We start from the raw sequence: 25034 nt of genomic DNA, 5'->3' as shown, positions 1-25034 counted from the left end.
GTCTTTTTGTGCCTGGCTTGTTTAATTTAAGATAATGACCTTCAGTTCCATCCATGTTGCTGCAAATGACATTCTTTTCATTTTCATTTTCATTTTCAATTTTTCAAAAAAAAGAAAAATTTCATTCTTTTTTTTTTGAGACAGAGTCTCACTCTGTCACCCAGGCTGGAGTACAATGGTGCGATCTTGGCTCACTGTAACCTCCGCCTCCCGGGTTCAAGTGATTCTCATGCCTCAGCCTCCCGAGTAGCTGGGATTACAGGCACATGCACCACACCCAGCTAATTTTTGTATTTTTAGTAGAAATAGGGTTTCACCATGTTGGCTAGGATGGTCTCCATCTCCTGACCTCGTGATCCACCCGCCTTGCCCTCCCAAAGTGCTGGGATTACAGGCGTGAGCCACTGTACCTGGCCAATTTTATTCTTTTCAATGGCCAAATATTATTCTACTGTGTATATATAGCATATTTTCTTTATCCATTCATCCACTGATGAACACTTAGGTTAATTCCTTATCTTTGCTATTGTGAGTAGTACTGCAATAAACATGTGAGTGTAGGTATTTCTTTGATATTTTGATTTCATTTCCTTTGCATAGATACCCAGTAGTGGGGTTGCTGGATTGAACGGTAGTTCTATTTTCAGTTTTTTGAGAAATCCCTATACTATTTTTCATAGAGGCTTTACTAGTTTACATTACCACCAACAGTGTATATGAGTTCTCTTTTCTCTGTCTCCTTGCCAACATCTGCGATTTTTTGTCTTTTTTAAATAATAGCCATTCTGACTGGAGTAAGCTATTATCTTGTTGTGGCTTTGATTTGTATTTATCTGGTGACTAGTCATGGTGAACATTTCTTCATATACTTCTTGGCTGTTTGTATGTCTTCTTTTGAGAAATGTCTGTTCATGTCTTTTGCACACTTTTTAATGGGATTATGTGTTGTTTACCTGTTGAATTGTTTGATTATCTTGTATATTCTAGATATTAGTCCTCTGTCACATGAATAGTTTGCAAATACTTTCTCCAGTTTTGCAGGTTGTCTGTTCACTCTGTTGATAGTTTCTTTTGCTGTGCAGAAGGTTTTAGTTTAATTAAGTACCATGTGTCTATTTTTGTTGCCTGTGCTTTTTAGGTCTTAGTCATAAATTCTTTGCCTACCCCAACGTCCAGGAGAGTTTTCTCTAGGTTTTCTTCTAGGATTTTTGTAGTTTCAGGTCTTACAGTTAAGTCTTTAATCCATTTTAAGTTAATTTTGTACAAAATGTTTCTCATCATTTTGTATCTTGAGAGATAAGGGTTCATATTCATTCTTCTGCATGTGGCTATCCAAATTTCCTAGCACCATTTATTAAAGAGGCCATCGTTTCCCCAATTTAAGTCCTTGTCAACTTTGTCAGAGATCAGTTGGCTGTAAATATGTGGCTTTATTGCTGGGATCTGTATTCTGTTCCATTGGGCTATGTGTTTGTTTTTACACCAATATCATGATGTTTGGGTTACTATAGCCTTGTATTTTTTTTTTTTTTTTTTTTTTTTGAGACAGGGTCTTGTTCTGTCACCCAGGCTGGAGTGCAGTGGCATGATCGCAGCTCACTGCAGCCTCCACCTCCTAGCCTCAGACTGATCTGATCCTCTGCCCTCAGCCTCCCAAGTAGCTGGGACCACAGGTGTATGCCACCATGCCTGGCTAATTTTTTGATTTGTTGTAGAAATGAAGTCTTACTATGTAGCCCAGGCTGGTCTCAACTCCTGGGCTCCAGTGATCCTCCCACCTCAACCTACCAAAATACTTACAGGCATGAGCCATGGCACCGGCTGTAATATATTTTGAAGTCATTTAACGTAACGCTTTGTTCTTGGTGCTCAGGATTTCTTTGGCTATTTGGCTTTTTTGGGGAACGGGGGTTGGTCCATATGAATTTTAGGATTATTTTTTTCAAATTCTGTGAAGAATGATGTTGGTATTTTGTTAGGGATTGCATTGAATCTGCAGATTGCTTTGAACAATATGGTCATTTTAGTGACGTTGATATTCCTTCCAATCCATGAGCATAGGGTGTTTTTCCATTTGTGTCGTTTTGAATTTCTCTCAACAGTATTTTGTAGTTTTCTTTGTAAAGATCTTTCACCTCCTTGGTTAAATTCAATCCTAAATTGTTTTTGGTAACAAAAATCTCTAAATGAGATTGCCTTCTTGATTTATTTGTTGACTAGATCATTATTGATGTAAAGAAATGCTACTGATTTTTGCATATTAATTTTGTAGCCTGAAACTGTACTGAATTCATTTACAAGATCTAAGAGTTTTTTGGTGAAATCATACCTTGTGTTTCTTTCTTTTGCCTGGTTCTTATAGCTAGGATTTTTAGTACTACGTTGAATAAGAGTGTTGAGAGTAGACATCCTTGCCTTGTTCCGGTGCTGAGAGGAAAAGCTTTCCGCTTTTCCTCATTCAGCATGTTAGCTATGGGTTTGTCATATATGGCTCATATGATTTTTTGAGGTATGTTCCATCTACGCCTAGTGTGTTGTATGTTTTTATCTTAAAAGGATGTTAAATTTTATCAAATGCTTTTTCTGCATCTATTAAGATGATCATATGGTTTCTGCTCTACATTCTATTGATAATATATATCATGCTTATTTATTTATATTGAACCATCTTTGCATCTCTACTATAAATCCCACTTGATTGTGATGTAGTATTTTTCTATGTGCTGTTGGATTCGGTTTGCTAGTATTTTGTTGAGGATTTTTGTATCTATGTTCATTAGGGATATTGACCTATAATTTTCTTTGTGTTGGTGTTGTGGTGTATCTGTCTGGCTTTGGTATCAGGGTGATGCCGACCTCATATAACTAGTTAGGGAAAATTCCTTTCTCTTTGACTTGTTTGATCAGTTTCAGGAGGATCGGTATTAGTTCTTCTTTGTATGTTTAGTAGAATTCAGCTGTTAATCCCTCCAGTCCTGGGTTTTTCTTCTTTGAGAGACTTTTAATTACTGATTCAATCTTGCTATTAATTATTGGTCTGCTCAGGTTTTCTATTTCTTTCTGATTCAGTCTTGGTAGGTTGTATGCTTCCAGGAATTTATCCACTTCCTCTAGGTTTTCCAATTTTATCTAGTTGTTTATAACAGTCTCTGATGATCTTTAATATTTCTGTGATGTCAGTTGTAATGTCTCCTTTTTCAATTCTGATTTTGTTCATATGGGTCTTCTGTCTTCTTGGTTAGTCTAGCTAGTAGCTTATCAATTCTGTATATCTTTTCAAAGAACCAATTTTTCATCTCATTGATCCTTTGTATTTCTTTAAGTGCCTTATTTTCTGCTCTGATCTTTATTATTTCTTTTCTTCTGCTAATTTGGGGTTTGGTTTGTTCTTGCTTTTCTAGCTCCTTCAGGTCCATTGTTGGATTGTTAATTTGTAAACTTTCTACTTTTTTAAAATAGGCATTTATTGCTGTAAACTTTCCTCTTAGCACTGCCTTTGCTGAATCCCACAGGTTTTTTTTGTGTTTCCATTTTCATTTGTTTTTAGATTTTTTTTAATTTCCATCTTAATTTTTTTTTCTTTTTTTTAAATGGAGTTTTGCTTTTGTTGCCCAGGCTGGAGTGCAATGGTATAAACTCAGCTCACTGCAACCTCCGCCTCCTGGGTTCAAGCGGTTCTCCTGCCTCAGCCTCCCACGTAGCTGGGATTACAGGCTCTCGCCAGCACGCCCAGCTAATTTTTTTGTGTTTGTTTTGTTTTGACGGAGTCTGGCTCTGTCGCCCAGGCTGGAGTACAGGGGCTTGATCTCGGCTCACTGCAAGCTCCGCCTCTTGGGTTCACGCCATTCTCCTGCCTCAGACTCCCGAGTAGCTGGGACTACGGGCGCCCGCCAACACGCCCGGCTAATTTTTTTTTTTTTTTTTTTTTTTTTTTGTATTTTTAGTAGAGACAGGTTTTCACAGTATTAGCCAGGATGGTCTCTATCTCCTGACCTCGTGATCCGCCCGCCTCGGCCTGCCAAAGTGCTGGAATTACAGGCGTGAGCCACTGCGCCCGGCCTATTTTTTTGTATTTTTCATAGAGACGGGGTTTCACCATGCTGTCCAGGCTGTTCTCAAATTTCTGAACTCAGGTGATCCACCCTCCTCGGCCACCCAAAGTGCTGGGATTACAGGTGTGAGCTACGATGCCTGGCCTTCCATCTTAATTTCTTCATTGACGCAGTGGTCATTCAGGACCATGTGGTTTAACGTCTGTGTATTTGTATAGTTTGCAAAGTTTTTCTTGGTATTGACTTCTCATTTTATTCTATTGCGGTCTGAGAAAATACTTGATATGATTTCAATTTTTAAAAATTTGTTGAGACTTGTTTTGTCATCTAATATATGGTCTATGTTGGAGAAGGTTCCATGTTCTGATGAAAAGAATGTATATTCTGCAATCGTTGAATAGAATGTTCCGTAAACATTAGGTTCATTTGGTCTAAAGTCCAGTTAAAATCCAATGTTTCTCTGTTGATTTTCTGTCTAGATAATCTGTCTAACGCTGAGAATGAGGTGTTAAAGTCCCCCACTATTATTGTATTCCAATCTGTCTCTCTCTTTAGAGCTAGTAATATTTGCTTTATGAATCTTGGTGCTCTGGTGTTTGGTGTATATATATTTAGAACTGTTGTATCTTCTTGCTGGATTGATCTCTTTATCATTATATAATGACATTTTTGGCCCTTTTTTTTTTTTCACAATTCTTGACTTAAAGTCTGTTGTATCTGATATAAGTATAGCTACTCCTTCCTTCTCACTTTTTGTCTCCATTTGTATGGCATATCTTTTTCCAACCCTTTACTTTGTCTGTATTTGTCTTTACTGGTAAGAAACTTTACTGAGTTTCTTGAAGCAGCTTACAGGTGGATTATCTCTTTAAATAAATCCAGCCATTCTACATCTTTCAAGTGAAGAATTTAGTCCATTTACATTGAAGATTATTATTGATATATGAGATTTTGTTCCTGTCATATTGTTGTTTTCTGATTGTTTTATATATTCTTTGTTCCTTTCTTCTTGATGTTATTGTGGTTTGGTGGATTTCTGTAGAGGCACTATTTCAGTCCTTTCTCTTCTTCCCTTGTGCGATTGCTTTACTAGAGAGTTTTATACTTTTGTGTGTTTTTATGATGGTAAATGTCATCCTATCACTTCCAGGTTTAGGACTCCCTTGAGCATTTCTGGTAGGACTGATCTAGTGATAACAAATTCCCTCAGTATTTGCCTGTCTGGGAAATACTTTATTTCTCTTTCCTTTATAGTTTAATTTGACTGGATCTAATATTCTTGGCTGGCAGTTATTTTCTTTCATCATTTTGAATATACCATCCCATTATCTTTTGTCCTGTAGGGTTTCTGCAGAGAAATTCACTGTTAATCTGATGAGTTTTCCTTTTAGGTGACTAGGCACTATTCTGTTGCTGTTTTTAGAATTTGCTCTTTGTTTTTGACTTTAGACAGTCTAATTATAATGTGCTATGGAGAAGACCCTTTGCATTGCATCTGCCTGGGAAACATTGAGCCTCCTATACCTGCATGTCCAAATCCCTTGCTAGGCTTCGAAAGTTTTCATCTATTATTTCATTAAACAGATTTTCTAATCCTTTCATTTCTTCTTCATCCTCAGGGATACTAACAATTCATATATTCAGTTGCTTTATGCTGTCCCAAATATCATGAAGTCTTTGCTAATTTTTTTTATCTAGGCAAAGTAAATGGAATTTTTTTAAAATTATTTTTTATTTTTGTCTGACTAGGTTATTTCAAAAGAGCTGCCTTCAAGCTCTGAGATTCTTTCTTTTCCCCAATCTAGTTCTATTGTTGAAGCTTTTAAACGTATTTTGTATTTCCTTTAATAAATTCTTCATATCCAGAATTTTTATTTGGTTCTTTTAAAAAACAATCTATTGCTTCAGTAAATTCCTCATTCATATCCTACATTATTATTTTTGTTTCTATTGTTTTTCAGAATTCTCTTAAATATCACTGAGTTTCTTTAAAATCAGTATTTTGAATTCTTTATCTAGAATTTCATGAATTTCTTTCTGATTGATAACTGTAGCTGGAGAGATATTGTGTTCCTTTGTTGGTGTCATATTTCTTTGTTCTTTTGTTTCCTGTGTCCTTACGTTGATATCTGCACTTCTTAGTGCAACAGTCACTTCTTCCATTTTTGAAATTGCTTTCATAGGGGAGGATATTTTTCCTGAAGATTTTACATGTTATTTGTTGAGTAGGGTGCTTTGGCTTTGATTCTGAGTGCCTATAGTAGTGTGATCTCTGTATGATTTATTTGGCAGTATACAACATCAGTGGTATCTGTGACTTCCTCATTGACTTAAGGTGCACTTACTAGTGAAGGCTGTGGTGAAGTTTGGCTGGGAACTAAGATGCTAGGTGGGCCAGTCTTCAGGCCCTAGTGATGGCAGCAGTGGGTTGAATGAGCCTGTGCTTGGGCCACAGAGTGGCTTAAAGTGACACCAGTGTTAGTGGGTCTTGGACAGCCAATTCTTGGGCCTTCAGGTGACTTGCTTAGATGTTAGCAGTGGCAGCAGTGGGCGAGGCTTGTGGGCAACTTCTCAGGCTCCTGGGCAGCTGGTGTGAAATGGGTAATGGCAGTAGCGGTGGTGGAACAACCCACTAGGACCTAAGCAGTCTGTGCTGGTGGCTGTGACAAGTTGGGCAGGCTAGTACCCTGACCCACTGGTAGCATGTGTGGGTGGGTGTCAGCTGTGGTGGTATTGGTAGGTTGAGTTGGGCTGACCTCAGACCCTGGCAGGAATGATTCAGATGCCAGTGGTAGTAGATTGGGCTGGGCAATTTCCAGGCCCCTGGCTGATGTGCTCGTGTACTGGAGGGATGGGATCAGGTCAGCAGACCTGTCCTCAGGCCCCCCTGCAATGAATTCAGGTGCTAGCTGTGATAGGCAGAGATGGGGAGGTCCTCAGACCACTGGCAGAATGCTCACGTGTGGGCTGGCTGTAGTGGTTGCACTGTAGTCCTGCAACCAGGGAAGGCCACTCTCAGCGGGAGCATCATGAGCAAGTAGCTGTGGGGAGTGTAGTCTGCTCACACCTTTGTCCACAGCAGCCCATAGCGGCAGTGGTGGGATTTGTCCTAGGAATGTGTGGAAGTCCCGGTCTCTACTCTCCCTCCTCAACTTCGACTTGGCTTGGCGACAGCAGCCCCAGCCAGGCCCAAGGGCAGAATGCAGACCCAGGTGGTTGAGCTCTCAGAATAATGACTATGGGTTTGCCACCAGGAGGGCAGGACCCCTCTCAGGTGGAACAGCATGGACAAGTAGCCACAGGGAGTGCTGTCTTCTCATGCCCTGGTCTCACTGCAGCCTGTAGCAGTGACGATGGGATTTTTCCAGGGGATGTGTGGGAGTGCTCAGTCTCCCCTCTCTTTTTTGCCTGGTGGCAGCAGTAGCAGCAGAAACAGCAGTGCCACATCAGTCTGGCCTCAGGGCAAGACATAGACCCCAGGCAGCGAGGTTCTCAGAATGGCACCAAACTGAAGCTGCTGTGGGCTCAGATGCCTGTGGGACTCTGCGTGACTTCCTTCTCTGGAGCAATGTTTCTGTTGATTTCTAGGCAGCTCCCTGTGTTAGGCTCGAAGCCCACAAGGATTGAGAAATTCTCTCATTGCTAAGACTGTAAAAGCCTGTGGTGGGAGTATGGATCCTGGAGGTTTCTCTGTTACCCTTTCTCCACATCCAGGAGCTTCTCCCAGCTCCTCGGCAATCCTGGCTGAGCAAACTGCCTTGCCTTGCTCTCCTTGCTTTCAGTGTTTCCTGTAAGTTCTCTATTGAATCCTAGTGTTCTCTTAGATGATTGATGCTGTGCAAATATCTACTTGTTATTTTGGTTCCTCTCCATGGAAGAGGCACATACTAGTGTCATCTATTCAGCCATCTTGACTACTTCCTCCAAATAGAATTTTTTTAAGTAATTATATTTTTTGTCTGTTGCACTTATTTTCTAACACTTATTACTTATTTTATTAAGTGTTTATTGTTATTGTTATTTCTAACACTTCTGTACTTATTTTTGTCTATCTCTCCCTTCTAGAATGTAAACTCCTTGAAGAAAGGAACTTTTAAAAAACTGATGCATGCCAAGTACCCAGAACAGTGCCTAGCACATGTGTTCAATATTTGCTTACTAAATTGAATCATTACTCCTCTGTTTATAACACTTCAGTAGCTTCCCATTGCACTTAGAAAAAAAAATCCAAACTCTTTAGCATGGTCCACAAGGCCCCCACATGATTCATCCCTGCTTACTTCTCCACTTTAATATCTATGGCTGGCCAGACGCGGTGGCTCATGCCTGTAATCCCAGCACTTTGGGAGGCCAAGACGGGTGGATCACCTGAGGTCAGGAGTTCGAGAACAGCCTGGTCAACATAGCAAAACCCCGTCTCTTCTAAAAATACAAAAAAATTAGCCAGATGTGGTGGCGTGCGCCTGTAGTCCCAGCTACTCGGGAGGCTGAGGCAAGAGAATCACTTGAACCCAGGTGGTGGAGGTTACCAGTAAGCCAAGATTGCGCCACTGCACTCCAGCCTGGGCAACAGAGCAAGACTCCGTCTCTACTTAAAAAACAAACAAACAAACAAACAAAAAAAACCCTATGGCTCTTTCTGTTCTCCCATACCCATACTCTAAATGCAGTCTTTTTGTACCGTTTGTCCCTGCTGTAGGACTTTGCTGTTCCCTCTAGCTGATGTGATCTTAGACCTTCCCTCTCACTATTCAGATTTCAGCTCTCATGCCGTCTTCTCAGGGAACTCCTCTCTGATCACACATTATAAAATAGAAAATAGGTCACCATCTATCACAGACTTCTTTCAGTTTCCTGCATAGTACTAATTACTTTTTTTTTTCTTTCAATTTTAACGTATTGCCTGTCACCATCTGCCGGAATATAAACTCCATGAGTGCAGAAACATTGTTAAACTTAGCACTGTTGTAACCTAGAAACATCCTGGCACATCACGGGCACTTAATAAATGAATTCAGGAGATATACGAAGCCTGGAGATAACAGATTTGAAAGAACAGAGAAAACAGGGGGAAAAGTCAACAAGAAATAATTCAGGCTGGGTGCAGTGGCTCACACCTGTAATCCCAGCACTTTGGAAGGCCGAGGTGGGAGGATCACTTGAGCCCGGGAGTTCAAGGCCACAGTAAGCTACGAGTGCACCACAACTAGAGCCTAGGTGACAGAGCAAGACCGTATCTCTAAAATAATAAAAATTCAGCCAGTTGTGGTGGCTCACACCTGTAATCCCAGCTAGTCAGGAGGCTGAGGCAGGAGGATCACTTGAGCCCAGGAGTTTCTAGGCGGCAGTGAGCTCTGACCCCAACACTGCACTCCAGCCTGGACAAAAGAGCAAGACTACATCTCTAAAAATAACAATGATAATTCAATAAAATTTCCTAGAAATTTTATTCTGAAAAGCTAAACGTTTCTAGAATGAAACTGAAAAGCTATACGTTTCCAGAATGAAAGAGCCCACTGATTTAACCAGCACAGTGGAGGGAAAAGCTCATACAAAGTAACATCAAGAAATCTAAGAGTAAGGGCATGGAGTCGCATGCATCCAATCCCAATGCACTGGGAGGCTGAGCATCACTTGAGACCAGCCTGGACAATATAGGAAGACCCGTCTCTACAAAAAATAAACAAATGAGCCGGGTGTGGTGGCACGCTCCTGTAGCTACTCGGGAGGTTCAAGTGGGAGGAATACTGGAGCCCAGGACTTTGAGGCCACAGTGAGCTATGACTGCACCACTGCCCTCAAGCCTGGATGACAGAGTGAAACCCTGTCTCTAAAAGACGAAAGGAGGGGGACCACAGAGAGAGGAGAAGGGAGGAAAGGGAGGAGGAGGAGAAGAGTAAGAACACAGACAAGACCCGAAGATTCCGGTAAAAAACAAAAACAAAAGAACAGACCATATACAAAGGATCAGAACTCAGGGCGTCACAAGAATTCTCAACAACAAAGGATGCCAGAGGGCAGTGGAGCAATGCTTTTGAAATTCTGAAGGAAAATTATTTTCAACCATGAATCCTAAACTTAAGGAACCTAATTAAGTATAAAAGTGGGATAAAGATATTTCCAGATATTCAAGATTTTAAAAATTCAACTTCCATGCACCATTTCTCAGAAAGCTCCTAGAAAATGTTCCTCCAAAATGAAGTAAATTAAGAGAGAAAACATAGGATAAAGAAACAGAAGCAATCTAGGACCTCCAGTATGATGGTGAAGGAATATCCAGGAAGCCAGGTACAGGTGAGGAAGCAGCTATTCCAGATTCAAGGCCAGGAGGCTTAAGAGATGCATCAAAACAAAACTGGTAAGAGCACCTGGTGAATGAGGACCTGGAGATTTTGACAACCGTGAAGGAGTTTGGAGTACAATAAGTAATAAAGACATAGGAAATGATGTAAAAAGGGAAAAGGAACTCCAGGAAGACAAAAGATTCTGCAGGAAGGAAAAATGATCGTGGCCACATGCACAGCCCAGGTGTGAATAGCTTTTACACATATGTAATAACAAGCACACCGAATACTTGTTTAACCACATTGAAGGGATGGTGATGGATGGAAGAGAATGTCTGTGTGTGTGATAAATGATAGAGAGAGCAGAGGGCTACATCTTCCTGCTCCACTGTGGGAAATGAGAGGATAAGGCCCCAAACACGAGTTATTTAGAAAAAATCAAGGCAAACACAAAACAGTTTGCTAAAAGGTATGAACTGGGTCTTTGGAGGGAGGAATGGGGCAGGGAAATGTGCCTATTTGTAAGAAGCACTGTAGAAATAGTTTACCATATATGCAAGTATAGTTATAAAAAACTAAAAACTATGAATATAAAAAATAAAAAGGGAAAACTTACGAGTCCACAAATGAGAGAACAGAGAAGAAATATGCTCTTTGCCACTAGCGTAATTTTACAGGTAGTTTTGTATAATCCTCCCTTTTCCATCTTAAGATGGCAATTTAAAAAATCAGAAAGGACTGTAGGGCGCGGTGGCTCACGCCTGTAATTCCAGCACTTTGGGAGGCTGAGGTGGGGGGATCACGAGGTCAGGAGATCGAGACCATCTTGGCTAACAGCGTGAAACCCCGTCTCTACTAAAAATACAAAAAAAATTAGCCGGGCATGATGGCAGGCGCCTGTAGTTTCAGCTACTCGGGAGGCTGAGGCAGAATTCCATGAACCCAGGAGGCGGAGCTTGCAGTGAGCCGAGATCGCGCCACTGTACTCCAGCCTGGGTAAGCGAGACTCTGTCTCAAAAAAAAAAAAAAAATCAGAAAGGACAAGAAAAACAGTTGACTGTGTTAGGAGGCAAGGCTGCACATTCTATTTCCTCTGGGGCAGTGCTTATTTTCCAAGGAAGAATTTTGGGGGTGCTATACTGGATGTCTCCCTTCTCAGGGAGAGTCATCACTTGCTCCAAAATGCTGGACCTCAGCTCAAGGGCACCACTGCAGGAGGAATAACAAGGTGGAGACACACAACAAATGGTCTGTGTCCCGCAGTAGGCTCTTTTTGAGGGACTTCCAGAAATGACAGCACGTGTGCAAACAGAGAACAGAAAGCAAAGTTACATAGTTACAGAAGGCACAGAAGGAAAACCTTCGGCTACTGCTATCAATGGAATTTCTCTGTAGCCAGACTGAGGTCTGGTGGCATTTGAGATACCATATAGATCCTACAGATATACATTTCCAGACTGTTCATTCAACAGGTCTTTATTGAGCACCTACTCTGTGCCCAGCACTGCACTAGGTGCCATCAGAATACAAGAGTAGTATAAGATGTTATCCGCCCTCCAGGAGCTTACAAAACTAGAGGCAGAAATAAGATGTACATGTGACTCAGGCAGCATGTGGCACACACAAAGTGGGCAGCTCTGAGACAATGGTGGTCAAGAGACCACTGAGACCCGGAACAGTCTCTTACAACAGGGTGGAGGACTTAAAACTTGGATGAACAGGGACTGGCAGAGCATTTGGAATAGGTAAGGTCAAGACTGGGAGATCAATTTGGCTGGAGCAAGGGAGCTTGTGTTAAACTGTGGCCATGAGGGGCGCCTGGACAGAGGCTGGGTCCGTGGGCAATGAGGAGACACGTTACTCCCTCTCTTGACATGAAGACCTGGTGGACTTGTGGCCTCCTGCTGCCTTCCTTTCCCTGTCTTCCCATCTCCACTCTCTCCTAGGAAAGTGGAACCTGGAGGCTGAGTAGGGCCAGGGACAGTGGATTAACACCCTGCTGGGGACCGTGGGCAGAACTCCCCAGGCAGGGGAGGTTCTGTTCCACTGGATATTTGTCTTGGTGTTTTTGGATGTGCTAATCAAGAGCAAGATGTTCTGGATTCTTAAAACTCCCCCCACAAGGACCAATCCAGAGATAATTTATTGATCAGTGATCACAGCTGGTACCCCAAAGCCGTGTATGTCTGGATCCTTCTCTAAGACCACAGATAGCTCCACGGAGTCCCACATCCTTGGCTATGGAAATATGCTCAGCCCTGGTTTCAGAGAAGCCTGGACTCCACTCTGGACCCCATGAGATGATATGCGCTGGTACTCCAGGCCTTAAATGGCTTGGGAAGCCTCAGTGGATTTTCATTGTTTATTTTCAGCATTGCCGTGTATACTTAACTCTGAGATGGGGTGGGGTCGGTCTGTTTAAAACGCCAGGGAAGGCGGGCACCAGAGTGGATTTGTGCAAGAAGGAACCTGTAGGGTTTAAGGACAGCAAAATGATCTTAGGCATAATCAACTGTTTTTTCCAAGGTCTTGCCACGGTGGGCAAGAAAATGCTGTGTCAGGCCCTTACTCCACAGAGAGTGCAGAGCCGGGGCCAAGGTAGTGGTCAAAAAGGAAAGGAGCCCTCATGGGCTCCAGGGTCAGAAGTTCCCTCGGGACACCAGCAGGAGGTGGGAGAAGAGCCCCATTAGGGCAGTAGATGGAGCAACAGCACTGAGTGAGACCTCAGGGGGCCAGAGCGACGGGGAGGTGGCTGCCAGTGGATATGGGGTCCCCTGCTCCAGGTGCTCAGGCCAGGCATCCCTTCCCCCCATTGAGAGTCCTGGAATTCCAAAGAAGTGAAGCATCTGAGGGTGTGGGGCCAGGGGCAGATGTCAGGGTTCAGGGTCTCAGCAGGAGGCGCGTTCCTGGCCACTTGAGCCACAGGAAGGGGACCAGGCGCCGGGTGAAGGTGGCAGTGAAGGTGTAGATGAGTTCCTGTGACTCTGCGTTGGTGAAAGTCACAGTGCCCCCTTCATAATCCAGGGCGATGCCCACTCTCCGGGGCCGCAGTGCTGGGAAAAGCTCGGCCTCGGGGCTGGTGTTGGCCCAGATGCCGGAAGAGGAGAGGCGCAGTGCCCACACGCCATCCTCTGGCCGCAGGGAGAGGTCTCCCTTCCTCTTCATAGAGTCTCTGGCCACCCCTACCATGCAGCTTTCCAGAACTTCCTCCTCTTCCTCCTCCTCTTCTTCCTCTTCATCGCCCAACGATTCCTCATCTTCGTCTGTTTCCCAGTCATCGTATCCATCCCCATAGCCGGCCTCCTCTTCCTCTTCCTCCTCTTCTCCTTCTTCCTCCTCATCCCCATCTTCTTCATCCTCAGACCAGCCCTCCCTCTCCACTTCCACTTCCCAGTAGACCTTGCCCCAGGTGAAGCCCTTGCTGCCCAGCACCCCAGGCTCACAGTCAAACTGCTGGGGGTGCAGGTAGGCACTCTTGTACAAGCTGGTGTAGGTCACGCACTTCCAGTCCTCTGACAGCTGCAGGTACCCACTGGCCGACTGTGGGTCCAGGGTGACACTCACTGTGGGGACAAGGGGAAAAAAAAACAAACAACATCACTGTTTTGTTTTTTTAAGTTAGAGGGAATAAAATTTATTTTGGCAGACAGTGTTAAACAAAATTAAAGTTGCATATATTAGTAACGTAACATCCTTAATTTGGTATAAGTGTGACACATTTTCTGGCTTTGTATTCTGCTAAATCACCATAACTAAACTGCTTTATAAACATGATATACTGAAATTTAACTTTACTGTTTTCGCTTACGCTCTGATTCCAAACAAAACTTCATAAGCTTCCTCTATCTCTGGATCTCTGGGTCCAACTCATCATCAATATCATCCAAGTGTGGATCACCAGCCCCTGATAAATCTGTTTCACTTTCTTCATAATCTAGAAAAAAAGTCCTCTTTTTCAAGTAACTCCTGATATGCCTCTTGGGAATCTGGACTGGCTGCAGTGAAATGAACACTATGAGATGTATAAAATGCTGGTTCATTCACATAGCAGTTGGGATCTTTTTCGGGTGTTGCATTTCTGCATGATGAAGTTGCATGGACTCTAACCCAGTTACTGCACTGGAGCTCTACAAGCTTCAAGAGCATCTGCTTCATGTCTCTGCCACAGTTTGCATCTATAACAACATTTTCAATTTCATAAATAATTTCTTCCATATCAGTCCCTCCTTTTTCCTTCCAAGCATCTTCCAAAACTGACCCTGTCAACTTCAGCAATTTTATTGCACAAATTAAGCTGTCATCCATGGGATTAGAAAAGAGGGCATTCAGCCATTCGGCAACTCCCAAAGACCAACCTGAAGAATATCTGCCCTTGTAACCTGTCCATTTGTTCCTCTGATCTCCAGGTTACGATAAAGCTCTCCCAGAAAGGGTACAAATGCATGAAATTGTTTTGGAGTAACTTCATCCCCTTTTGCAGCTTGATCTTTAATGTCATATTCAGTCCAACATCTTTGAAGTAGAAATTTGCGGAAGGTGCTACTCTGTGTGCTGTCAGATGATGGGCCAGGTAATTACACAGGCAAGCTCCCATGTAAGAGAAATTTGGGGCCAGGCACAGTGGCTCACGCTTGTAATCCCAGCACTTTGGGAGGCCGAGGCGGGTGGATCACAAGGTCAGGAGATCGAGACCATCCTGGCTAACACGGTGAAACCCAATCTCTACTAAAAATACAAAAATTAGCCAAGCATGGTGGCGGGCGCCTGTAGTCCCAGCTACTTGGGAGGCTGAGGCAGGAGAATGGTGTGAACCTGGGAGGCAGAGCTTGCAGCGAGTCGAGATCGCATCACTGCACTCTAGCCTGGGTGACAGAGCAAGATTCCATCTCAAAAGAAAAAAGAAAAAAAAGAAATTTGGGACAGATGTGTCCTCTGAGTTCCACAAGTTCTTGCAAAGCATCATCTATTGTAATACAGGCATTCAGGGTCTCTGCAAACTGTTCAGTTTCAGTTTCAAAACCACCAGGCTGCTCTGTAAGATGGTTCAAGAAACCCTGAACATGTACTGAGAGTGGGATAATCCTCACCGTCATCCTCATAGGATTCTCTATAATTAGAATCACCTGACGGGTAGAATTTGATGGTATTCACAGACAGCTCAGACATTAATAAAGAAGCTACAACCACCTAAGGTTTAACCACTGCTAACTCAGTTCTGCTGTGGGATTTTATCCTGTGAACTAGATGGAGCTCTCAGGGCCTCGTTTGCTCCCAGACAGTTCGACCTCCTCAGTGGTTCTCAGGAAAGCAAGTGTGAAAGTGGGCCAGGAGGAGACCACCAGTCCTCACAATCCAAGGGGCACCACTCCCATCTTGGTCTATGTGGATGGTGCTCTTTGGTGGTTGGTATGCAGTGTACAACCTAACTGCAGGGCTGAGAGGAAGCACAGTAGTGGGGCCTCTGGTGGATATGGCCTCTGGCCTTAGGTTGCCCCTGCTGTTTGCTCTGAATATAGGAGCCATGCAGACGGGAAGATGAGAGAAAGCTCAACCACAGGAAAAGGACTGGTGATAGGACCTGTGAGAATAGGAAAAGGAAAAGCAAACACAGGGTAGAGAAGGGTCAGACTAGCAAGCAGAGGCCTCAGTAGACTAAAGAGTAGGCCGATTAGAAAGTGCAAGGAGGGAGGGGGGCTTCTACTGTGCAGCTGGGAAATTCTTCCTGTTGCAAAAGGGGCTACCTGGGGAAAAAGTGGGCAGTCAGAATCTCTGCAGGCGGAGTTTTCTATATTTGATGTACATCTGGGAACCACGCGCTCGACACTCACCTGTCTTATATTCCAAGTCTCTCAGCAGCTTCCCTGGGGAGAAAAAAGGACAGCAATGACTCAAGTCCCACAAATGCACGGGCCCATTTCTTGCTTGGGCGGTATCAATTTCCTGATAGGGATCCATTTCTAAGGCAGGAGGCCCTCAGAAGAGTGAGACTCGACAAGGTGATGGAAAGGAGCCGGCTGCCCTCTTTCTACGAGGTAGCCCTGCTCTGACTCCCACCCTTTGTGCGCTCCCCAACCCTTACCCTGGAATTCCCTCAGGCCTCGCTGCAGAGACAGGAGTTTGTCTGAGAATTCTCCGGTCTTCTTTTTAACCACTCGAGCGATGGGTTTCCCAACCCAGAACTTCTTCCGTGGATACCTGAGAAGATGACAGACGTAACAACCTGTTACTCAGCTCTTCTTACTTTCCTTCATACTTATCTTTCAATCCTCATGGCAATTATGAAGGGGAGAGGAAAGGTATGATTGTCCCCGGACAAGTGACAGAAAAACAGTGGCCCAAAGACCCCAGCTGAGCCAGGGCTTCAGACCATCAGTAGACTCCACATCCAGGGCGCTCTGTCTCCTAAGCCATGTTTCTAAACTCTCTGCTCTGTCCCACCTCAAATAAGGCCAGTGGGCCAAGGAGCTGGGGTTACACAGAGAACTCACAAGGAGGAGAGCAAGTCTCCAGTTCTCAAGGATGTGTCCAGCTCCTCAGAAGGGCATCAGGATGAACCATGGGATGTGAGTACTTCTGGCACCACACCACTCCCCATGATTCAAATGGACTTGGTCAGAAGGGGAGGGAACATAAACAAGGGGGATGAGGTGCGCCGTGGAGAGGAGACTCTTACCTGTTTAGGAAGTCTCTCGTGTCCTAGAAGGGAAAAAAAAAAGCACAAGTATCAATATGAATCAAATAAGACTTCAATGCATTTGCACCCAACACTGTAGCAGAGGTGGGACATATCAGTGAACAAAACAAATGTGGTCCGTTTTTTATGGAGATGACATTCTAGTGGGGTCACTGGATAAAACAACAAGAAAACAAACAAAATCAGCACAATGACAGAAGCCACCATGGCTGGGGGATGACAGGGGCAACCTCTCTGGGAGATACCTGCGCAGAGAACTGAGGGATGAGAAGTACTGACCAGATGAAGAGAGATAAGGTAACACAGGAAAGGGCTTGGTGAAAGCGGCAGAGGCCAGATCGCGCAGGGCTGGATATGCATGGTAAGGAGTTTGAATTTTTCTCCACGTACAGTGGAAAGCCACCAAGGGTATCAAGTAGGGGCACGATATGTGTGATCTGCTCTACATGTGGCTGAGACTGCTGTGTAACCTCCAGAGTCCACTCTCCCCTTCCTCCTTTTAATAATAGAACCCCTGGAGTTATCGCTGGTCAGATGGTCACCTGGGAAGACTACATTTTCCAGATCCCCCATGACAAGGTCTGGTCACGAGACTAAGTTTCGGCCAATGGCATGTGATAGAAAGCAATGACCATAATTCCGGGCATTGTCCTTTAAAAAAAGAAAATTGCTTTCTACTTCCTCTTTCCCCCAACTGAATTTTGGACATGGTGGTGGTGAGCCGAACTTTGACCACACAGCAGAGGACAACATCCCTAGAAGCTGGTAGAAGAACCACATGGAAGTAACCCAGTCCCCTGGATGAGCTTATGTACAGCTACCGTGATAGCTCTAGACCCTGCACCTCTGACCTGTTACTGAGACAGAAATAAACTTCTATTCTGTTTGCGTCACTGTACAGCAGCGAGCCAAAACCCTAAGTGACCACTCACTTGGCTGTCCCACAGAGAAGGGACTAAGGAGGCAACAGGAACATGGGCAGGTTGGTCCGGACGTTTTTGCTGTGGACCAGGGGAGAGCTAAAGATGGCCTGAACTAAAGTGGTGGCAGTAGGGAGAAAAAGAGAGAAGCAATATATTCCAGGTATTTTAGACAGATTCAACTGGACATACTGGTAAAGGATAATCAACAACAGAGCATGGTTTGTACAGGAGGGAGAACGGTGGTGCTATCTCTGTGACAGACAGGTGGTAGGACAGGGTGAGTGGGAAGAGGGTTATTCTGAGATACTCAGATTCCCTTTTGTGAGTCAAAAGCCTCCATAATACTCTGTATTGATTTTTGCCTTCCTTTCACTCATTCCACAAATATTTATTAAGTGCTTCCTAGGTACCAGGCACTGATCTAGAAGCCTCAGAACAGTTAAAAAAAAAAAAAAAAAAAAGAGAGAGAGAGAGAGACAAATCCCCACTTCTGTAGAGCTGACATTCTAGCAGGGGGAAGCAGACAATAATCAATGTAGCAAATACATCACACTATGTGAGTGATACGCACCACGGGAAAAGAGAGCAGAGTGAAGGGGGATGGGAGCAGGGGCCGGTGGGGTGCAGGCTGGCTTCCTGGAGAGGGTGAGATTCAGGAAACAAATGGAATTAACAAATTGTGGCTGCTGATGACTGCTTCAGAAAGTTTGGGAAGAGCTGTGTTTTACTCCAGAGGAGCAAGACACGAAGTCAGAGGCACATCCCGACCCCGCACTATGAAGCAACTAAATGCCCAGAGACTGGTAGCAAATTTCTGGCCAAGTCCTCTAACACGCCCCTCAACACATGTAAGTCCAAGGCAGCTTCAGAGGACAGGCAACAAAACAGACAGCGTGTCCTGACAGCTCTGCTGACAAAGGTGGCATAAAAGAGCAGATGAATGGAGCAGTAGGTAGAGTGAGGGCCAGGGGCCCAACTGGGCATATTTCCTGACATGAAAGTTCCTACAGCAGTAGAAAGGGAGAGAATCACACAGGAGAAAGAAGAGTCCTCTAAAGGTTAAAGGTTGTGAGCAGTCCAGAGAGGGTGGGGTCCCAAGAGCCAGGGCAGGGCTGGCCCTGTCGAGGAGAGGCTGAAAGACTGAGAGGCCCCCATCCACAGCCACATATGGGGCCTCTGGAGGGAAGTGATCAGCCCACGTCTCCTGGAGGACTCTTCTCACCCAAGACATCTGAGGCTGTCATGAAACAGGCAGAGCCGAGCAGTGGGGCCACAGCAATGAGTCATGGCAAGCTCCCGGAGGGGATGTGCCCGGTTACTAACAGAGAGTATCAAGAAAGTTCTTCACGAGGGTGTACAGCAGGAGAAGCAGGGTGCAAGCATGCCACCTGATCCCGCAGGGCCCGCCCGGGTTAACCAGGGCAGGATGCAGTGTCTCTCTGGGCCTCTCCTATCACCCCAATCCCTTTAATGTCTTCTTGATGCTCCCAGCCCATAGGTTTGTCTTTCCTTTTCTATCACTTCTATCAAAAGATCTCTTCTATTTTACACATTTTGTCCCGCTGCTTCTCCCTCTCACCTGTATTTCTATTTTTTTTTTTTTAAATTTTTTTGAGACAGGATCTCACTGTGTTGCCCAGGCTGGTCTCAAACTCCTGGGTTCAAGCAATCTGTCTGCCTCAGCCTCCCAAAGTGCTGGAATTATAGGTGTGAGCCACCACACCAGCCTCACCTGTATTTCTCTATCAGACTTCTGGACCCTATTTTAGGTCTTTTTCTTACTACACTTTGACAGCCAAATAATCTCTGGGAAAATATTAATGCTAATTAGGGAGTTAGCTGTCCAGTTCCCATGCGTTACAATCAACTCAAGCACACAGACAAAATCTACCAATACCATTTTTCTGCATATGGTTGGTTACCCAGTTTTCCCAGCACCATTTATTAAAGAGACTGTCCCTTCCCCCACTGTATGTTCTTGGTGCTTTTGTTGAAAATCAGTTGGCTATAAATATGTGAATTTATTTCTGAGTTCTCTATTCTGTTCCATTGGTCTATGTGTCTGCTTTTATATCAATACATGCTGTTTTGGTTACTATAGCTTTGTAGTGTGGTACACACTACACACACACACACACACACACACACATATATATGTATATATATATATTTTTAAATGGAATCTCTATTGCCCAGGCTGGAGTGCAGTGGCACAATCTCGGCTCACTGCAACCTCTGCCTCCCAGATTCAAGCAATTCTCCTGCCTCAGCCTCCCGAGTAGCTCGATTACAGGTGCGCACCACCACGCCTGGCTAATTTTTGTATTTTTTGTAGGGATGGGGGTTTCATCATGTTGGTCAGGCTGGTCTCAAACTCCTGACCTCGTGATCCGCCTGCCTCGGCCTCACAAAGTGCTGGGATTACAGGTGTGAGCCACCACTGGCTGTAGTATATTTTGAAGTAAGATAGTGTGAAGCCTCCAGTTTTGTTCTTTTTGCTTAGGACTGCTTTGGCCATTTGGGGTCTTTTGTGACTCCATATGAATTTTAGTTTTTTTTCTATTTTTGTGAAGAATGTCATTGGTATTTTGATAAAAGGGATTGTATTAAATCTGTAGATTGCTTTGGATAGGACAGTCATTTTAACAGTATTAATTCTAATCCACAAGCATGGAATATTTTTCCATTTGTTTGTATCCTCTTCAATTTCTTTCATCAGTGTTTTGCAGTTTTCATTATAGCGGTCTCTCACCTCCTTGGTTAACTTCACTCCCAGGTATTTTATTTTACTTTTGTAGCTATTGTAAATGGGGTTGCTTTATTGATGTCTTTTTTAGCTAGTTTGTTATTGGTGTATTAAAAATGCAGTGGACTTTTTATGTTGATTTTGTATCCTGCAACGTTACTGAATGTGTTTATTAGTTCTAAGAGTTTCTTGGTGGGGCCTTTAGGTTTTTCCACATATAAGTACAGCCGTTATGGAAAACAGTATGAGAGTTTCTCAAAAAACTAAAAATAGAACTACCATATGATCCAGCAATCTCATTACCAGGTATTTATCCAAAGAAAAGAAAATCAGTATATCAAAGGGATACCTGCACACTCATGTTTATCGTGGCACTGCTCACAATAGCTGAGATGTGGACTCAATCTAAGCATCCATCAGCATACAAATAAAGAAAATGTAGTATATATATACAATGGAGTACTATTCATCCATAATAAATTTGAGTTCATGGAAGTAGAGAGTAGAAAAATAAGGATTAGAGGCTGGGAAGGGGGCTGGGGAGAGAAGGGTAGGTAGAAACTGGTTAAAGGACACAAAGTTACAGCTACATGGGAAGAAAAAATTCTAGTGTTGTGCAGCATTGTAGGGAGAATACCATTAACTATAATTTACCACACATTTTCAAAAAGCTAGAAGAGAGGATTTTGAATGTTCCAACACAAAGAAATGATAAGTGTTTGAGGTGATAGATATACTAATTACTCTGAGTTGATTATTATATATTACATACATGTATCAAAATAACACTCTAGGCCAGGCACGGTGGCTCATGCCTGTAATCCCAGCACTTTGGGAGGCTGAGGTCAGGAGTTCAAGACCAGCCTGGCCAACATGATGAAACCCTGACTCTACCAAAAATACAAAAATTAGCCAGGTGTGGTGACGCGCACCTGTAATCCAAGTTACTTGGGAGGCTGAGGCAGGAGAATCGCTTGAACCCAGGAGGCACAGGTTGCAGAGGCAGGAGAATTGCTTCAACCCAGGAGGCGGAGGTTGCAGTGAGCTAAGATTACACCACTGCACTCCAGCCTGGGAGACAGAGCGAGACTCTGTCTCAAAAACAAACTAACAAAAACCTCTATATCCCATAAATATATACATTACATAGTACTAAAAATAAAAGAGAAAACACAAAACAAAAAAGAAACCAGTACCAATAACATTTCCTATACTAGTTTCAAGCAGATACCATTTTCTCTCCTTCCCTTAACCTTACCCCACCCCAGCGAGAGCTGCAATCGGAGTGCTCTGAGTCACTGAGGGCCAGGCCTCTGCTCAGAGGGCCACTTCTCTGGGTGCATTAGGAAAAGGCACCCCTCTGGGCAGACGCAATGGATTTCAGCCCCACCACATCCTCAGCTGTGTGCCTCTGTTCCACACGCAATAGGCATCCACACATAGCAGGGGTGTGGGGAGAGGAAAAACAGGGGCAAAAGGAGACGCAGAAAATGACCCGGTCAGAGTATGACGAGAGAAATCTGAGGGGACAGAATGACATCTGGAGGAAAAGGGGGGGCCAGAGAGACATTCTGGACAAAATAAGAACAAGAGCTCAGAGCCCAGGAGTCAGGACATCTGGGCTCGAGCTGTGACCTGCCACCTGCCACATGGCCTGGGACAAACAACTTCCACTCTCTGGACCTCAGTGACTTCATCAGTAGGGGCTGGACTGGAAGGTCTAACCTCCCTGCCAGGCCTCATTCTGTGCATCTGAATTCACAACAATGAGGAGCAGGTGGCCACTTCCTTCTGCAGTCTGTCCTGGTGCACACACTGGGGAGTCTGCCTTGCCGCCTCTCCCTCCTGGCTATTGGTTTGCCCTGCCATCGGCCTGGGACCACCTTCCTAGAAATCCTGGGTGGCTCTGCTGCTGACAGACCCAGCCACCCTAAACAGTGCAAGTGGGGGAATACCATCAGAGAGCCCCTCTCCTCCCAGCCTGTGAGGCCAGGAAGGTTGAGCCCTCTACCCCTCCAAAGGCTGCTGGACCCTCTTCAGGGTAGTGTGATCCCCAGAGGCTCCCGGGGGAGGAGATGTGGTGCCATTTCAGCTTCACAGCCAGTTCTTCAGCCCCAAAGCCTCCCTTTCTCACTATCAAAGCCCCCTCCTCTAGGAGGCGCCCCGAGGCCCCCTTGTCTGCTTTCCATCTTGTTCTCTGTGTGGTAATCCCATGGGCCCAGAGAAAACCTGGCCATCTCTGTCTCCCTTCCCCAGTTTCCCTATCTCTTCCAGATCCTCCGGGCCTTTGAGAGGAGCTGCTGGTCAGCCCTCCCTCAGCCACCCCAACCACAACACCATAAAAAGTTTCCACCAGCTAAGTGTCTGCCAGTGACTTGTTAGAAGGGCTCGTGATGGCAGTGGTGAGGACGGAGGATGGTAAATGATAATAATTAATGATATTAATAACCTTCCCTTCCATTTTATACTATATCATTTAGTTTTTTGAACAGTTTTGTATAGAAAGTTTATTTTTTGAAGTGACACCATGCCAGTTATTTCATTTTATGCTCATGCAATCTACAGAATAATTGGCAGGGGGAAGGATTATCATCCCCATGTTTCAGATGACAAAACCGAGCCCCCAAGTCTCCTAAGGTCCTGCAAGTGAATGGCAGGGCTGGGACTCACCGTCCTGGTCCCTGGCTCCCTGTCCAGGGATGGCCTCTCACCTGCATGAGCTCTGCAGCTGGCTGCTGTGCCTTGCCCTCCAGTTCGGAGATGACCAGGGCCAGCCGGGCGAGCTCCCCGACGCCCCGGCTCTTGAACTTCTCCCTGCCCTCTGTGAGCTCCTGCTCCAGCTTCGCCAGCTGTTCCAGCAGGTGTTCCTCCCGCTCCCTCAGGAACTGATGACCCTGCTCAAACTCAGCCACAATGTACTGCCTCTGGTCCTGGAGCTTCTTCTGCAACGGGCAGGAAGGGGAGAAGGGCTGACACCTCCGCTCAGGGTGGAGGGCCCAGCACTGGAGGTGTGCAAGGCTGGTTCGTTCACCTCGGTACCCCCGTTCAGGAATTCTACAGGATCTGGAGTGGGAGGAGCTATAGAGGGCTCCTGGTCCACACTCCTCTTCTCAAAGAAGACACCAGTAATGAATTAGTTCAGTTCACCCCACCGCTATATGATCAAAACCCTGTCTCTACCTGACTGGTCAGCCACAGTCTGTTCTAGCTAAGCCAGTACAATCTGGGGCCCCTGGAGAAACTCTGTGGGGCTCACTCATGAGCTGGCACACTTTTCCCTCCTGGACAAAATCTCTGTCACCTCTTCCAGTAAGTTTTGCTTGATTAATGTCATCTAAGCCTGACCAGTCCTCTCTTCAGCACCCCACTGTTCAGTCTAAAATACCTATGTGTCCCCCACCCCGCCACATAAGACTGTATCCTGTTTCCTCAGCAAAACTGTGTGACATCTGCGCTTAGGGACCATGTCCTCTCCTGCCTCCAAATCTCCTCCCCAGTTGGGGTGAGGGGAGTCCTCAGTGGCCCTGTTGACTGGTGCTGGGCTGGGGGCAGCCATGCACACTGAGGGCCTGGAGGGGTCCCTTGGACTTAGCCATCTCTAGCTTACTGTCTCCCTCTCCCCAGGCCTAATGACGCACCACTGGCCCTGACCCCACTACTCCTCCACTGCCCACTTCCTCAACATACACAGTTCCCCAGAAAATTAGAACCATTTGATCAGTTCCCCGCCAACCCCATCTCTAATCAAGCACATAACGTGCTGCCTGTTTCCCAACTACAGTTGTCCCTCGGTATCAGTGGGTTATGGATTCCAGGATCCCCTCCCCAAGGATACCAAAATCCAAGGATGCTCAAGTTTCTTACGTAAAATGGAATAATATTTACATATAATCTACTATATACTTTAAATTATCTCTAGATTACTTACAATGCCTAATATAATGTAAATGCTATATAAATAGCTGCTACACTGCATTGTTTAGAGAATAATGACAAGAAAAAAAATCTGTATATGTTCAGTAGAGATGCTTTTCCTTTTTTCTGAGTATTTCTGATCCATGGTTGGGTAAATCCACCGGTGTGGAGCCCACAGATATGGAGGGGGTCCCACTATACTGGCAACCATTATCCTGGGCCTGGGCCTCACTACATACAGCGCCATCAGAACTGGCAGGCCTGCCTTAGCTGTTCTCTAGCCCTTCCCTCCCAGTTCTTACCCTGGAGCCAGCTCCCTCCTTCTAGACCCTCTCCACTCTCAGGCAACCTTGTCTCTCTCTCTCTCTTTGAAAGGAAGAATGAAGTCACACCTTCAGTCCCCTGGCAGAAGAGAACCAG

The 25034-nt window shown here is 44.8% G+C and overlaps 1 protein-coding gene and 1 pseudogene across 8 annotated transcripts in view; both read right to left on the bottom strand.

Annotated features, from left to right (window-relative positions):
* Positions 1 to 11796: 11796 nt before the first annotated feature.
* Positions 11797 to 25034, bottom strand: part of TRIM26 (tripartite motif containing 26) — a 29041-nt gene continuing 15803 nt past the window's right edge. For 4 of the 8 annotated variants that reach the window (XM_077998234.1, XM_028846595.2, XM_015135833.3 and 1 more), the window contains 5 exons: positions 23411 to 23641; positions 17010 to 17032; positions 16416 to 16531; positions 16165 to 16197; positions 11797 to 13899 (listed from right to left, as the gene is read on the bottom strand). In XM_077998234.1, coding sequence (XP_077854360.1) covers positions 13217 to 13899; positions 16165 to 16197; positions 16416 to 16531; positions 17010 to 17032; positions 23411 to 23641 — 1086 coding nt within the window. In that variant the 3' untranslated portion in view covers positions 11797 to 13216. 8 annotated transcript variants of the gene reach the window in all.
* LOC106997884 (polyadenylate-binding protein-interacting protein 1 pseudogene) lies at positions 13940 to 15429 on the bottom strand (annotated as a pseudogene).

This window comes from Macaca mulatta, chromosome 4 (assembly GCF_049350105.2).
Source record: "Macaca mulatta isolate MMU2019108-1 chromosome 4, T2T-MMU8v2.0, whole genome shotgun sequence".
NCBI lineage: Eukaryota > Metazoa > Chordata > Mammalia > Primates > Cercopithecidae > Macaca > Macaca mulatta.
The sequence above is the reverse complement of the archived record's forward strand: the minus strand, read 5'-3'. Positions and strand labels throughout refer to the sequence as shown.